This window comes from Melospiza georgiana, chromosome 9 (genome assembly GCF_028018845.1).
Source record: "Melospiza georgiana isolate bMelGeo1 chromosome 9, bMelGeo1.pri, whole genome shotgun sequence".
NCBI lineage: Eukaryota > Metazoa > Chordata > Aves > Passeriformes > Passerellidae > Melospiza > Melospiza georgiana.
Window position 1 is genome coordinate 15,402,060 of NC_080438.1, and position 16,818 is coordinate 15,418,877.

At 48.7% G+C, this 16,818-nt stretch overlaps 1 protein-coding gene across 1 annotated transcript; it reads left to right on the plus strand.

Annotated features, from left to right (window-relative positions):
* The first annotated feature begins 2,226 nt into the window (after nucleotides 1-2,226).
* On the plus strand, nucleotides 2,227-11,923 carry GFI1 (growth factor independent 1 transcriptional repressor). Its single transcript, XM_058030398.1, has 6 exons — nucleotides 2,227-2,355; nucleotides 2,586-2,784; nucleotides 7,336-7,751; nucleotides 7,839-7,976; nucleotides 9,558-9,723; nucleotides 11,745-11,923. Exons 1-6 carry the CDS (start codon nucleotides 2,227-2,229, stop codon nucleotides 11,921-11,923), a joined length of 1,227 nt encoding a protein of 408 aa, XP_057886381.1.
* Nucleotides 11,924-16,818: the final 4,895 nt, after the last annotated feature.

Below are 16,818 nucleotides of genomic sequence, written 5' to 3' on the forward strand. Positions count from 1 at the left end.
TGTTCCCCCACTGCCGGGCCAAGGGCAGGGGATGCGGCGCGGCGCGGAGCGGGCAGGGCGAGCGCCGGCTGCCCCAGCCCCTGCCCTCTGCCCGCCCGAATCAATCTGTGTTTTGAATCTGTGACTTGTTCTCGTTGCGGAAGTCGAAGGGGATCCAAGAATAGTTCAGATAGATGTGTGTAATTTCTAGAGCAGAACCCCGAGAGAAACGAAACGCCCGATTCCAGAAAGACACTTCGATGTCACTTCAGCGAGCTCTGTGAGGTGGAATACGGTAAGACGTTTTCATTTAAGGAAAACTGAGAGAGAAACAGAGGCGGGGAACACTACTGATTTGTGAGGCTTTGGCGCTTTTTTGTAATTTTTTTTTTTTTTTTTTTTTTTTTTTTTTTTTGCAGAAGCTCCTAACTAACGCTCAGGAAGTGGAATTTGTGGTTTAGGGGGCCGAGCTCTGAAGGAGTTGACAGAGACAGAAAAGTTAAAAAACAAAAAAAGCCAACTCAAGCACCATTGCTCCTTAAAGGGAGGCTAAATTTAAAGTCACACAAATTAGCAGGCTGCCCCGCGCATACCCCGTCCGCAGCCCAGCTTTCTTCGGCCCTCCAAATGGGTAAGCGTTCTCGCTTCTCTCGCCTCGCGTGGGCAGCTGCCGGCGGGCGGGCTGGGGCGGCAGCGACCCCTCTGCTCTCGGCTGGGACCCCGCGCCGCTCCGGCCCTGCCTCAGCCGCGCGGCCCGGCGCCAGCCCCGCGCCCCCGCAGTGACGGCAGCCGGGCGGGTGCGGCCAGCGGGAGCCGGGGCGAACGGCGGCCAGGTGGGCTGCGGGACTCGCCTTCCCACGGGCCTGGCACCTGCCTGGCCAGCTCCGGCCTTGGGAAGCCGGCGGCGCCTCCGCGGCGTGACTTTTGGAGGGAAACACGCTGCAGGACAGGCGCCGGATCCCCCAACGGCTGCCGCAGCGGTTGCTGTCGGGGCGCGGGTGGGTAACGCGCTATCGGGCCGCTTTGATTTCTCTGCTCCCTCCGTGCGGGCCCGCCGGCTGCTAGCCCCTGCTCAAGGATGAACGCAGGCACAGGTGGGTCCGGGCAGCAACGCTCCCACCCGGGGGGCGGCGCCTCCCTGGCAGCGCTGAGCAGCCCTGCCCCTGCCGGGCGCGGACGGGCCGGAGGTTTGTGGCGCAGCCAGTGCCGCCACCTGCGGGGCAGTTCCTAGGCCCCAGCTGGTGGGCTGGGGCTCTTCCCTCTCTTCCCCGTTTGCAACCCTCCGAAGTCCCCTATCCCCCAAACGAACGTGGATTAAACTCGCAAAGTCAAGTGTAACGGCAGAGGCGGCCCGGTGCTGGATGGGTTCGAATGAACCTCTCCGGCCTTCTCCCGAAGAGTCGGCTCGGGGTAGTTTTGTTTAACTCGGTCCCCCCGACTCCCGCAGGAGATTTCCCACCTTGTCTGCTTTCCCCGCCCCGGCTTTCGGTGCTCGCAGCTGCAAGGTGGCGCGGCGCCGACAGCTGCGGGCTGGAGGAGAGATTCCGTTTTGTTCGTTTTCGTGTTATCGTGGTTCGCGCGGGATGGGTGAATCAGTCCCTCCGACAGCAACAGCCTCTCAGGCGCCAGGTTTGGGCTGTCGGGTTTGTAACGACTCCCCCTCCCATCCCGGTAACAACCCCGCGCCGGCCAGCCCGTCCAGGGTGGTGGGACGTGATAAGCTGTTTCGGATGGCACCGCTTCTGCCGTGGCTGCCGGCGCAGGGGCAAACACGGAGGCGCGGTGTGCCCACTTGGAGGGACGGGATAACACCCGACCGCACCCCCTAGCTCAGTCAGGCCCCGCTCGTCCGAAGAACGGCGCCCAGCTGCTGTTACTGCCTGCTCCCCGCAATCCGGCAGCGGCTGTCGGAGCGTGTCCGGGGCGGCCCCAAGGCCACGGTGGGAGGAAGGGGGGGTAAAAGGCGTTGGCTGGGGGCGGTTGGAGGCTGAGTTATCTGCACTCCTGGAAGAGGGGGCGAGGCGAGCGGGGCCGGGGGCGGTGGCCGGAGCCACCTGGCACGCAGCCCCTGGCGAGCGGCCCCTCCTGGCCGGCGCCCCCGGCCCTCACCGGCGGGCGCGGCGCCTTTCCGCAGGTCGCCTCCTCGCCGCCGCCCCGCAGGAGATTCGGGGGTGACGCTCGCCGCCGCTGCCGTGCCCGGCTCTTAGTGAGGGAGTGCGGCCGCGCCGGCCGTGACAGCACCCCACCATGCCGAGGTCCTTCCTAGTGAAGAGCAAGAAAGCGCACAGCTACCACCAGCCTCGCTCTGCTGACGAGGACTACAGCCTGCGGCTGGAGACGGTGCTAGCCCAGATCTGTGCAGGTAGGAGTCCCTCTGTCGCATCCTCACTCGGAGACTGTCCACCTGCCCGACATCACCTCGGTGCTCTCGGCACCGGGCGGTCGCTCTGCAGCCCCTGCGGGACGCCGGAGGGGCTGATGCGGGCTTGGAGAGAGTCGGGCATCAAATCTTGGCGGGAGCGGGCCGCGCGGGAGGTGGCTGCCTCCCACCACGGACCCACGCTGAGGAGTTCCCTCTTCTCCTTTGCCCTGCAGACCCCTGCAAGATCCCCGAGGACACGGAGCTGTGCCGCACCGCCCTGCCCGATCCGGAGCCTTCCCGGGGGCGCTTTTCCCCGGAATCCCACCTTACCGAGGTTGCCGATGGCACCTCCGAGTCAGCGCCCAGCTGCGAGGGCAGCGTCTGTGACAGAGTGTCCGAGTTCGAGGACTTCTGGAGACCTCCCTCGCCCTCCGTCTCGCCAGGTAGGACCGGGGAGAGCCGCGCTCAGCGAGAGTCCGGCTGCATGTCCGTGCCCGTGCCGTGGGGCACTGGGCCATGCAGCTCATGGCTGTGCGCCACCACCACAAACGAGTATAAGGGACAGATTTGCCTGGCCCTTTTAAAAATTATTATTACTTTTCCCCCAGATTTGCCAGAATCTGTTCCTTCCCCTCGTTTTCGGGTTCCTTCTTTTGGGTTGCTTTTCCAGCCCGTATTGTGCTGCTGAGGGAGCAGCAGGTGACACGCTACAGCAGGAAAGTTGTCGTGATATGGGGTGTTATTTTTTGATTTGTGATTAATTGTTAGAGGCAAGCCAGGTTATGTTTAAAAGGTCCTAGCATTCTCCTACGGTGTCGTGCCTCCACAGAATTTTTCAGTCTTTTTAGACAGTATAGGCAATTTATATACCTGCAGTAAACAGAGCTGATTTTGTGTTTTGTACAGCCGGCTAGACATTCTCCTAACGCCCTTTCTTTTGCTATTTGGTTGGGGGTTTTCTTTTTGTTTTGTGTTTTTGTTTCTTTGTATTTTTGTTTGGTTTGGGGTTTTAAAATGTCTGTTTATTTTTCTTTTCTAAAAACACATTTGTAAAAAACAGAGGGAAAAAAACCCAATGATGGTCAGATTTAAACACCCCAAATCCAGGAAACTCACACTTATGGCTGCAGCGCCTGTCTCTAGCTCCCTTGTCCTGCCTTTGATGTGGCTGGAGCAGTGGAAGACGCTGTCCCCAGCCTGGCACAAATACTTATCTCGTTTAAAAATAAAATGGCGTCATTTTAGAACAAAAATATGTATATATATAACCACTTTTTATTGCCTCGATTAAAAAGAGACAGCTGGAAAAAGGACAGTTTTTGTCTTGATGAAGGAAAAATTGTGTCAGCTTTACCGACTGACAGCAGACGCCAGCAAAAAAATACTTAGCCCGGTTTGCCACCCATTCCCACTTCGTCTTTGCAGTGTCCGTGCATATGAATGGCTAATTGTAATGATTTGAATTTGCATTTTTAAAGCCGCATCTTCTTTCAAGAGTCCTAAGCTCCGTTAATGGACATTCAAAATGCTATCCAGCATCAGCCACAGGACACTTTCAGTCTGTGCAAATGACACACCAGACCAAACTCTTCTGGTAATATTTCTGCACAGACACAGTAGCAATGTGTGTAATTTTTGTTCTAATGAATTTTTCCTGCTTCTCCTTTCCCAAATAACTACAATTTCTGCACAGGAAACAGACCATTTTCACGGGGTGTCAAAAAGATAGATGTGAAATAGAGCAGGTCTGCTCTGCCTTTTCCTCCTTCCCTCTTATTTCTTCCTTCACATTCATCAGCTTTTGACCAACCATCAGGCTGTCCAGGGAAGATATCTTTACAAAATGAGGACGATGTCCCCAGATCAAGATTCTTCAGGGTGGGATGGGCAATCCTGGGGCCGTCTGATCCCATTCAAAGGAGGTTTGGGAATGTATAGGACTCCAAGCACATAAGAGCTTTATTAAATGAATCTCAGTGCATTGAGTGACGTGCTGTTATATTAATGATGAAGGCAGTGGCAACAGGATTAGATAGTTGGGCTTCCTCCCACAGCTCACCTCCTCCAGCCCCACTGCCTTCCAGCTGCTTTCTTTGACTCAGTGTGAAGCTGGAATTTGTGTCTAGGTCACTTCTGCAACATGCAGTGGTGAGAGACAGTATTCCTACAATTGTGTTCAGATGGGGCACAATTTTTGTGCTTTGCCAGGCAGACCAGGTGAGAAATGCAGGTTCTCAATCACGCTGAAGGCGTGTGGTGAGTAGTACTACCACTCCTGTATCTCTGGAAGTGAACACAGCTGCAGGTTGCAATTCAATATGCAGTGAAAGCTGTATTTATTTCACTTTGGTCTTTGAGTGCTGTGCTGCTGATGTAGGCAGTCATCAAACACACAGACATAATAGTGCAAAAATTGCACAGACACCAGTGCAAATCACTTTATTTAATCTCACCTTCTACATGTGTCTAATCACACACATGTGCATATGCAGAAGGTGCATGACAGCTCAGTGCAGCAGTATTTGTAGCTCCTGATGAGCCTGTTGATGCTGCAGAAGGAGAAAGACTTTTCCTGTGTATAATGGAGTTGTGCAGAAAATGTAGTGTTTTGTGTAAGAGGATGCTCCAATCTTTTTTTGCTGTGCATATCAATCTGTTGCCAACCAATTAAGGTTGAGTTTGTCTTGCCTTCAAAAACAAGCACTGATTTTGTTGTGTTTTTTTGTTTGTTTGTTTTTTTTTTCTCCCAGAAGTAGTCTCTATAACGGCTGCACAGAATTTCTAGGAAAATGAGGGAGAATATTTCTCTGTGCCTCTGCTCCCCCCTAGATGATGTGGAGAAGAGGCACATACAGAAATGCCTTGCAGTGTGGGAGAGCAGAGTTTGGAGGTTGCTTTGCCACTAAGCTTGGATAGCTTGAGTATATTGTGAGGAAATACCCTGCATTTGTGCTTGAGAGGGCTCCAAAGCATGTGAGGTGATGGAAGGAACATTGCACGCAAACTGATCTGTGGTGCAATGTTCACTGTATACTGTATTGCCAATTCCAAGGGCTCAAAAATCAGGTCAGCCTTCCCTCTCACTCAATGAGCTGGCTCAGAAGTCAAGATTGTAAGTAATACCTTATGGATATTCAGTTCTAGTGTTGAAATATTGAGGGTTTATGTTTTCATGCTTTTCTTACAGTTTGAGCTACAAGTTGACTTTAAAAGGAAAAAATAAACTTATAACAAGAACAAACAAAAGCAGAGCTGAGGGCTTGATGAAATCATGCCATTTCAAGAGCTGGGACTTTAAGATAGGTTTGAATTTTGTGATAAAATCATGTGAGATGGCAACACTGAAACTGGTTGCAAAGACACAAGATAGATGATGTGATGGTGACCACAACTTTGCAGTCAGTGCAGAACAGGAAAAATCATGCTGAACACCATGTCAGCTAATTTGATTTCATCACCCTCTTCAAATGTCCCAGCTGGTATGTGTGCGTATATTTCCAACCAAAAGATTGCTAATTTCAATGGAAGAATTTGAGACTGTGAACATCTGAAATTATGTAAAAGATAGGAAAAAGTCAAGTCATTCAAAGCTCAATTTTAACCTCGTTTCCTACTGCCTTCTGTAACCCCTCAGTGACCACTTGCCTATCCAAGTGGATACCCTAACACATCGTGCCTTCTTTGCTTAGTCCACCCGCATTTATCTTGGTTTGCCAACAGCTGAAAAAGCCGTGGGAGCTGACATGAATAAGTAAGAGATTCATTGTGGGTGGACAAGTTTCTGGTTAAAGGAGGTTACTCTGGAAGCCCAAGTTATAAGGGAAGCCAATATCTCCATGAAGACATCAGCATTTCAGTAGTTAATTGATTCATCTCTTCCTTGCCTCACTAAAACTTGTCCAGTGGAGACATTTGACTCTCCCAGTGCTGCTGCCTGTTATGATAAGGAGTGAAAGCAGTGCACCTCAGGCATTAATCAGCATCTCTGGCAGACACTGTTGGGGTCTGGTGCCTCATGTTCCGTCCCAGCTGTGCTTTCCTCCATGTGAGGCTCCTTGAGCAGTTGTGCCTTTAGATTCTCCTCTCAAAAGCTGTGCTCCTGCCGTTGTATCAGACTCCGCTCCCCAAGTGTGACTCGTGTGCCCACTGCATTGGTCAGATGCCACTGCTGAAGGCAAGCCTCTTCGAGCCTGCTGAAGCCATTTATCTTGCCCTGGTGGAAATTTGCTTTGATTATGACTGCTAGGAAAATGGGTTTGTGTCTTTGGGTTTGGATGTGGCCCATCCCAATGATTTTACAAAGCACTGTGTTTTGGGTGGACTCAATTTCTTTATATGGAGAACCTCAGAGCAATCTGAAACAACTATGATTTTCTTTCAGATGAGAAGTAATTTCAGTATAGTTATGGTCAGTTGTGGCATTAAGTTGAGAGACTAGATTTGGGCATTAAATTGTGCAACAAGTTTTTTTCATTTTGTTGACCAGGTAAATCTGAGCACATTTGCTCTGCCTGGCACCTCTGTAATGTTATATTTGCACAGACACACACACACACATATATATATTGTGTGTGTGTGATCTCCATCAGAGCTTAAACATGTGGACTGTCAGCTTTGATGTCCATCTTAGGATATGGTAGATACATGTTTCAAAGAATCTGCAGATAAAACTGTAGGAAGTTGCAGACTGAGTTGTTTAGAGTCTTGCTAGTCAGATCAGTGTGTACACATGAGTTATCCAGAGAAGGAAGTAGACAAAATTGATGTTGGGTTTAAATAATTTGGCTGGAGTAATAACTGGGTAAGAAGTTAGTACTGGACACTCAGATTGTAATATGCAATATAAAATATCCTCCTATTGAGATGAAAGGGCAGCCTCAAAGTGCAGTACAGGGGTCAGGCTCTGGACATAAGCCTGGATGCTGAGACTGTTCTGCCTCATTATAGTGTGGATTGTGAAGTGCACCAATTCCCATGCCCTTGTGTTTCCACAGCCTCGGAGAGATCTGTGTGTCCGTCCCTAGATGAAGCACCCCCTTTCTCGGTGCCCTTCAAACCCTACATGTGGAACAGCCTGGGTGGCTCCGAGCTCAGGCACCTCGTGCAAAGCTACAGGCCCTGCCCGGGGCTGGAGCGGACCTCAGCCCTGGGGCTCTTCTGCGACCGAGGCTCGGAGCCCGCCCTCTATGGGGCCGAGTGCAGCTCTTCCCTGGGACTGTACGGTGACTTCAGCTCCCCGGGTCCGGGGCTGTTTGAGCGGCCGCCAGCAGCAGCTCCTGGACTCTATACCGAAACGCAGCCTGGACTGCAGCAGGAGAAGGGGCCAGGTGGCATCAAAGTGGAGTCTGACCTTCTGTGCCGCCCCCTGCTCATCAGCGCTGGCTCTTACAAGTGTGTCAAGTGCAGCAAGGTAGGGATCCCTTTCTCCCGCACTGGACTGACTCCCCCCAGCCCTTTCTCCCTGGCAACCTTGACGCTGTGTACTCTGTTTCCTCAGGTCTTCTCCACACCGCATGGCCTTGAGGTGCACGTGCGCCGCTCACACAGCGGCACGAGGCCCTTTGCCTGTGACATGTGTGGCAAGACCTTCGGCCATGCAGTCAGCCTGGAGCAGCACAAGGCCGTGCACTCGCAGGTGAGAGCAGGCAGGCTGCCAGCACGGGCGGCTGGGGGCCAGGGCCAGCTGCTCCATTCTGCTGGCTGGGGAAGCCACGAAGGCAAATACAGGGCAAGGAGGCAGAGACCTATCCTGAGGAGGGGAAGAGAACGTGGGAGAGCCGCAGTGGGCAGTTGTAGGTGAAGAATGTGGTGACAGTAGAGGAAAGGGTGACCAGTTAGCGTGCAGAGGAGCTATCAGGTAATTAAAGAACACAGGCTTTGTTTCTATTCTTCAGACCTTTCCTGCGTAGTCTGTATTAAGCAATGTGCACTTCTGGCACTCAAGGAGTAACAGAAAATAATAAATGTTCACTCTCAGAGCTGGAAATTGTAATGCAGATGTTGGCTATTTTTTTAACAGCTAAAGCAACTCAGTGTGATTTCTTCTGATGCAGCACTCCTCATTCTTTCTCCTCCCTCCCACAAAGAAGTGAGTCTTCCCTTGTTTGTAGTAATTTTTGTCAGTGCAGGGAACATCTAAACGACCATTCAGGTATAGGGCACTGACTTCACCCGTCTCGACACACTGAGTCACACACCAAAAGCATATGGTGGTTAATTTTGGTAGGAGGACTTGTAACATTTTCCACCTGCTGATACCATGCCATATTTCCCCTTCCCCACCCACCTGACCCAGCAAAAATTCCTTCTTCAGATTGACTTTTGGAGGATAGAGTTACAGTAATGTTTTTTTGCTCTTTGTAATTTTGTGAGTGTGCAACCAGCAGAGCACACAATGAAGGGAGATTTCTCATTATCCACGAAACAATGGTGAAAAGAGCAGCACTGCGTAATGTGTCCATGGAGGTGACAGCATTTTGGGGAGAATGCATAAAAGCCAAATAAAGGTGATTCTGTGAAAGCATTGAAGAAAGCAAAGAAGGAAGAAGAAGGTGCAATGGAAGTTGAGGGATGTAAAGAAGAGATGATATGTGGTAAAAGAAACTGATGGAGAGGAGTGTATGAGGGAGAGGTGAAAGACAGTAAGATCTTAATATATTTGGTTTTATATGTTAAAGTAGTAAGCTGAAAAGCTGTTTGTCCCAGATGCTCTACATAACTTCCACTTGAATTTTAATGGAACTAAAAAAAGCAGTTAGTTGTTACCATGCCAGAACTCAGTCTACCAGAGGGATTTCCCAAGAGACCCAAGCAGCCCTTGGCACCCGCTTTCCTGTGTACAGTGGAGAGGTGGCCTCTGAACAGTGCTGCAGCTGTTGGGCTTCCCAGTAGAGTGATTGTGTCTCAGGCCTCTGATAAAGTGTGTTGGCAGACTCTGCCTAGTCCATTGGGGTTGCTCCCACCTGGCCATTCCTGCCAGCAGGAAGAGCTGTTCAATTACATTTTAGTAGTGCACAGCACTAGGAGAAGATCTATTATCTTTTTTATCATGTGGTGCTGCTATCAAGCCAGTGTTACCTGTGTAGGCCAGTCCAGCTCTCTGGAGAAGTGTAAGTTCTTGCTAATGCAGAAGGGGCAACACTCACATGCTGCTGGGCAGTTTGTTGCTGATGGGATCATTGGTGTGATGTGTGTGTCTGGGCTCATCTCTCTGCAGGAACGCAGCTTTGATTGTAAGATTTGTGGCAAGAGTTTTAAGAGATCATCTACTCTCTCCACCCACCTGCTCATCCACTCAGACACCCGACCCTATCCGTGCCAGTACTGTGGGAAGCGCTTCCACCAGAAATCTGATATGAAGAAACACACCTTCATTCACACAGGTCAGCCCTGCAACTGCTAGTGTCAGCCCCAGCACAAGGGCAGCTCTCAGAGGTCTCTCTGCAGCAGCCCATTGTCCTCAGCTGGGACAGCACACACACCTCCCTATCCCTCTCACTGTCCTGCTGCTGTTCATGTTACCTGAGCTGTACTTGGGCAAAGCAGGGTGATCTGGAGGAGGTTTAATGGACAGCAGCTGCAAAATAACCTACAAAAATCCTCGCAATCCAATCAGTGTTCCCTTAATAGGATCCACCAATGTTTATTCACAGGCTTTTGTGTAAGATGATTTGTAGAGTATTATATTCATGTGGCCTTGATTTACAGCTGAGGTCCCGGGAAAATGACAGGTAAATTTGATTTCAGCATTGCTTTTTGCAGGATCTACCAATTTACAATAGGAACAACAGGAGTCTCCTCCTCTAGATCAAACACTAAACTAGAGGGCCTAGGTCTTAGTCTAAATATTTGTTCAGAGATTGTCTGCACTTCCACCTGGACTTTCTGAGAAATGGCTACAGTTTGATACTGAATAGGAGAGGTGCAGAGTTCTCAAGTTTCACTGTTACTAATAAACATGGAAACTAATATAAAGCGCAGGTGAATCACCAAAGGAAATTGTTTCAAAAGTATCATTCAGTGAGAAGGCAGGTTTATCATATCAGAAATCATTAAAAGAATATCTTGCTTTTCAGACCTGCATGGTTCACTTGAGTAGAGGGAAATGAATGTGTAAGATATGGAAGAACCTGTAGACATGAAATATGAGTTGTACTGGACAAATGTACAGTTCAGATGATCAAAGTCCTTTTTCCTGATAGTGGCCACTAGCAGATATAAAGGGTGAAGCCTAAAAAGGGCAAATATGTAGAGAAAGGCACTATACGTAGCACTGCTTGGCTGTGACTTTTCTAGGTGACAAACTGTGAATAGTAAATGTTACTTATAAAGATTTTTCACTGAATATTGCTGAATGAAAATGAACTGTTTATGAAATAATACAAGAAGTAGCTCCCTAGTAACTTTTTAAAATTATGCTTGATTAAGTAGAATTTCAGACAAATTCTAAATCAGTCAGATTATTTTCCTGTAAGATCAGAAACTGTGCCTGGGCTTTTAAATTGCTAATATAAAAGCAGGTCTTTAACTGAATGAGGGATTCCTTTCATATGCACCATATACTTGTGAAATGAGCCTTAAGCACACTTTGCATTACTTTGTTGATTCTAAGAATCTGAACTTCAAACACCCAAAGAGTTTGTTGTTCCCAGCTGAAGCCAGTGGGCTCTGCAGGTGCAAAGCCACTCTGAAAATCCGGCTTGTTATTGTGGTTGGGTTCCCTTTAATTTGTTATTTGATAATAAACAGTAGGAAAATATACTTGGATCCTGCTCCCATGGAGTTTTGTCACTGACTTCTCTGTAGAAGTTCCAGAGGTTGTATTTATTCCCATTTACATTATCTGCCTGCAGGAGAACTTCAGGGCTCTGACTGCTAGCATTGCAGTGTGGGGAACAGAGAGAGCCCTGGATGAACCCTGCCCTTCAGGGTTCACTTAATGGCCCTCATACCTCCCTTGGGGACAGATCCCAGATCATTGGGTTTGTTTTAACAACTTCTATCTACCTATTCCACCTGCCCTCATGCTGATGGTATAGTAATCAATGTCAGGCATTCATCACTTTTCCAGGAGTTCCTCATATTCCTAGGACACAAAGCCAGTTTAAACTTCACAGAGCCCATGCAGACAAACACACAAGGGCTGGTGTCCTGAGAGCACTCTGTGCTTCAGGCTACTCTCAGGACTATGCTGAGCTGATGGAGGTGCACCCAAGTCCAGGCCTGCTCAGTTAATGCTCTGCCTTGGGCTCCCAACTCCATGTCTTTTTGTAAAAATGACTTAGGTAATCACACAAAAATCTCTTTGATAAGCCCTAAGTAGCAGTGTATATTTGCTGTGGTTTCACATAATCAGCATGTCGCCTTTTTCACAGCCTCTCTCTCTCCCACCTTCTGCTTGCAGGGGAGAAGCCTCATAAGTGCCAGGTGTGTGGAAAAGCCTTTAGTCAAAGCTCCAACCTCATCACCCACAGTCGGAAGCACACAGGCTTCAAGCCCTTTGGCTGTGATCTGTGTGGCAAAGGCTTCCAGCGGAAGGTGGATTTACGGAGACACCGGGAGACACAGCACGGCCTGAAATGAGTCCCAGCTGCAGTCCGGAAAGCGCTACAACACTATGAGAACAGACTCCCCTGGCTTCCCTGCTGGACCCTGTCTTGAACACGGACCCTGGCATTACCTTTCTGAACAGGAGCTCTAGGAGGAAAGAAGAGGACAGAGCCATATGTTGACAGCTCAGCCTGAATGACTGTGAAGGGGGAAAGTAAAGGCTGGGGTTTCTCTCTTTCTCTTTCCCTCGTTGTTTCTGAAATAACACTGAAATACAAGCCTTTTAGATATAAAGCCTAATACTCCAAAGATGGATAAGCTATCAAATATCTGCAAGCTGGAAAATATTTCTCCCATGGCCATGATGAACCCCTTCAAGTTTTCAGTAGCTTGAATCAGCTGGCAGGAAAACATGGGCATAACAGTGTTTACATGGGGTAATGGCAGAGAGCCATCAGCACCTGCCCTGGTTGAGTTCAGTGCTGAATGGATTCACTCTTGGATGACTTCCTGTCAGGAAAGCCTGGAGGATCAGGACTGTGTAGTTTGACATCTTGCTGGTTTTTAACCAAAGATACCAGCTTGGGTCTGATCCTGCTCTCACTTATTCTGGTGCAAATCAGGAGCTGCATTAACAGTTACAGAGAGGTCCTTTTTATCCTCCCTGAGCCATCTCTCTCTGTGCAAGGCCAGACTGCCAGTGTGTTTGAAGCATGGAGGGTTACTTCTACCTACATCCACTAGGGAGAAGGAAGCTTGTGAAAGACCAGTGGAAAAGCCAAAGCACAGAATTATGCCTTAGAACTAGAAACCAATCCAGCAAGTGAACCTGCCTGAGGAGGGCAGGAGCACCAGGGAAGCACAGACTTTCTGTCCAGAACCATTACTGGCTTCTACACTCTGGGCTTGTTCTAATAACTGGAAAATAGCTACTCAATACCATCAGTTGTATTTTTGTTTTTGGTTTTTTAATTTTTAAAGGGAAACTTTCTGAGGTGGGCAGGACTTACTATAAAAGTATAATTTACTTAATTTGCCTTAACAACTCTGCATGTACCTCAGTTTAAAAAAAAGCTGTTTTTACTTTGTTGACAAGTTTGTAAATGTCCTTATTTAGATTTTATGGAGTGTCTTACATTTCTTGATACATATTTATTAGAACAATGTTTTAAGTTAATAAAGTATTGAGGATGGTCCAGAGTGATTATTATTTCTTATGTAACTGCACATTTGTGAATTACAACATTACCATTACAACAATACACTACAGTGACTGTCAGGGAATCCAAGGAGGAAATGCAGGCACAAGGGCTGTAGTGATTAAAGAACACAACTGCCATATTTATTTGTTCAATTCCTACTGATTTCAGATAAACACTCACACTTTTGAGGACAAAGGGTATACCATGGCTTGGACTATCACGATAAAGGGATTTAGGGGGGAAAATGCAGTTTTAAGGCTTCACTTTGGAAATGCAGACAGCCAGAAGTCCCTGCTTAGCCCAGGAGCAACTTGAATGTCTCCCACAAGATTAAATATCTGTGCCTGGGAGTTTGCAGGGACACCTGAGCAGCAGGTGCATCATTTACACTTAAGCCTGTTGGGACTCACAATATGGCCTTTTGCCTGCCTTGTCAGCAGGGCTGGCTCCATCTGGCAGTTGCAGCCCATACAAAAGAGAAGCAGGCGGATGATGGAGGGGTCCCTTGTCCTTTTCCCAACAGAGCACAGCATGGCAGCCTGGCTTTTTAGATGTGCAAGTAATCTTATGTGCCCACACGGGTATGTATGTATACTCATGTTTCCAGCTTTTTATATTTGTTCTGGACAAACCCAGTGAGCAGAGTTGCCCTGTGCCCTGCTGGGCTGGCCCAGCCCCGAGGCGCCCTTCCCGGCCGCGGCACTCACCTGCCATGGTGCCAAGGAGGTCCTCCCTGTGCTTCTGCTTTCTGCCACCCTTGAGAACTTCAGTTCGCTCCCCAAGGGGCTGTCCCGGCAGGCTGTGGCTGTGGCCGTGTCACCTCAGGGCTGTCCCGGCAGGCTGTGGCTGTGGCCGTGTCCCCTCAGGGCTGCCCCGGCAGGCTGTGGCTGTGGCCATGTCCCCTGAGGGCTGCCTCGGCCGGCTGTGGCCGTGTCCCCTCAGGGCTGCCCCGGCAGGCTGTGGCCGTGTCCCCTCAGGGCTGCCTCGGCCGGCTGTGGCCGTGTCCCCTCAGGGCTGTCCCGGCCGGCTGTGGCTGTGGCCATGTCCCCTCAGGGCTGTCCCGGCAGGCTGTGGCTGTGGCCGTGTCCCCTCAGGGCTGCCCTGGCAGGCTGTGGCTGTGGCCGTGTCCCCTCAGGGCTCACCCGCTCGGGCTGCGCTCTGCCCCTGGGGTGCCCAGGCCGGGCGCTGCAGGCCGAGGTCTCACAGAGCAGAAACGCGGCCACAATCACAGCAGCCAGGCTGAAGGGATGTGGCACAGCCATCGCAGGAGGTGACAGGTGCTCTGAAGACCACACTAGACCCATCATGCTGGATTAATTAATGCGGAAGGTCAGTGCAGGAGACTCGGTGGTTATGCAGAAGGCCTGTGATACCCTGGTTCCCACCCAGGCCAGGGGAGGTGGCACAGGCCGGCTTGGGGCTGTCCCAGGGTGATGCTCAGTATTTATTTTCCATGGAGGCTGTTGTTGTGGATGGAGTGAGTGCTGGCCAGTGGTTTGGGTATGGGTTGGCTGGGGTGCAGCTGTTGCCCCCAGTCCCTCTGCCCTCAGGAAGACCTTTCCTGCCAGACACAGCCTCCCTCCTTCCTCCCTCTAAGCAGGCCTTGCTCCAGCTCAGTTATTGGTATTTACCTTTAAAAGTACAATATCAATGTTTGCTTGCCCCTTTGGAGCATCCTATTTCCAAACAGTGCAACCAGTGTGGTTTGAGTCTAGTGCTGCCTACAGGGTGGGGTGGATGGCCAGAGGCAGTATGGACACAGCACAGGGGGCAAAAATGTTCTTCTTCATGGGAAGAAACCCACAGGTGTTTTATTGGTTTAACTGTGTCTCCTCCCAGAGCATTTGCAGTTAGTGGTGTCTCAGGGCACAACTGTTGCATTGCAGCTCCAAACCCCTGAAATGTTTGGGAGGGTGTTCCCATGCCTCCAGCCCTGCTTACATGAGTGCCAGTTGCTGGTTTGGGTGAAATGCAACTACCCGTGGAGAAAAGTAATGGCTTTAAGGTGGAGAATTGAAATGAAGAAGAGGAAAAGAAGATTTATCTGGAGAGAATCAGAACAGGCTACTGAGAGGCTGTGGAGCAAGTCTGAAGATTGGAAATATCTCTCTCAATGTTATTACTGTGTGCCATTAAAAATGCATTATGCATATTACATGACCCATTATTCATGAAGCAGGTTCCATACCTTTTGTTTGCCAGAGTAACAGTAGAAAGGGTAAGGAGAGACACTGGAGCACACCTTTGTTTCTTTCTGTAAATTTTTAATGACACCTCTAGCTAACCAGTTGGTGAAGCTCAGTTCCTGCATAAAAGTGGAAAGGCAGAGCTATCTACGGGACAACTAAGCCTTTCAGAAGCTAATTTGAGCTTGTGTTCATCCACACCAACAATGATTAAATTACCTATCAAGTGTGCAGAGCTATCAGGATTCAGGGCATTGAAAAACAAGGTGAATTTATCTGATTGATTTAAAAGACATGGGTGGAACAGGTGGATTATAAAAATAAAAGGTCTATTCCTTATAGATATTATAGAAGTGCCTCTCCGGCAAGCTAAAGAACTTTTTACTTTGCTTCCAAAAGTTGTTTTGGCTGTACAGAAAACAAATTTATTAGTTGGAATCAAAATGCTTTATCCAAATCTGTTAGCAGGCTGAATTTATTCATGAGGCAGAAACAAAGTGCCTTATTAGGTTCCATCCGTATGCCAAGCAGAGATGTTTAAAATTAAAATATGCAAACATCAGCTGTTTTCTATACAGTCAGTTTCCAAAAGCTGATAGTAACACTCAGATTGGATATTGCACCACACGTTAGAGAGCAGCTCTTTTGGGACTTGCTCCTTCCTCAAGCAAAACATTTGTTGCAGTTGATGGGGAGGGAGGAAGAGGTTTCTAGAATAAGCCTTGGGTGAAAGATTGCGAGACTCGTGCAATTCTGCCTGCCAGTTGTGCTGCTGTTGCATGTTGACAAAGGTGTGCTCCTTAAGCCTCTGCATTTTCCACCTGTAAGAGAGAAAAACCAAACAGGTCAGTTGTATCAAATTCGTCTCCAGCATAACCCCAGGTCACATCAGGAATGGATTTTGCCTTTACTCTGTAAGATTTGGGTCTTACTCTAAATAGTGAAACATAGCTCAGCATACAGCCCTTTGAGGAAATTCTGATTTAGAAAAGCACTGAAATATGCATGTAAGTCAATGGAGTGTGTCTCTAGCAGAGACCTTACTGGATGCCTGCTCAGAGTTAAAATTCCAGAGATTTTCCCTACTGAATCTTAGACCTTACTCCATTGCCAAGCCACATCCTGTCTGTCTATTTTCACCTGCAGTGGAGGTGGCTTCTGAGAATGCCAATGGTATTTTTTTTAATTGTCAATAGGCTAGTGGTAGTTTCCAGTACTTTTTCCTCTGAGTAATAAAGCAGTCTAAATAGATTTCAGGCGTGTAAATATCTGTTATGCATTATGTGTAAAATGATAGAACCAGATTTTAAAGGTATTTATGCATCTAAAGTTGCAGATATGTCTGAATGTGGATTGGATATGAGTATCTAGTTTTGTATATGACTTCTTTACTGGGGGAAGAAAAATGAAAAAAACCCAACACAAGTCTCAGAACATTTGAGTCTGTGTCACACCAGTTTGTGATATGCACAACATACAGACTGTAAAGAGAGAGCACATAAATCTGAAGGAAATTCTTCATACATTATAAAAATGCTGG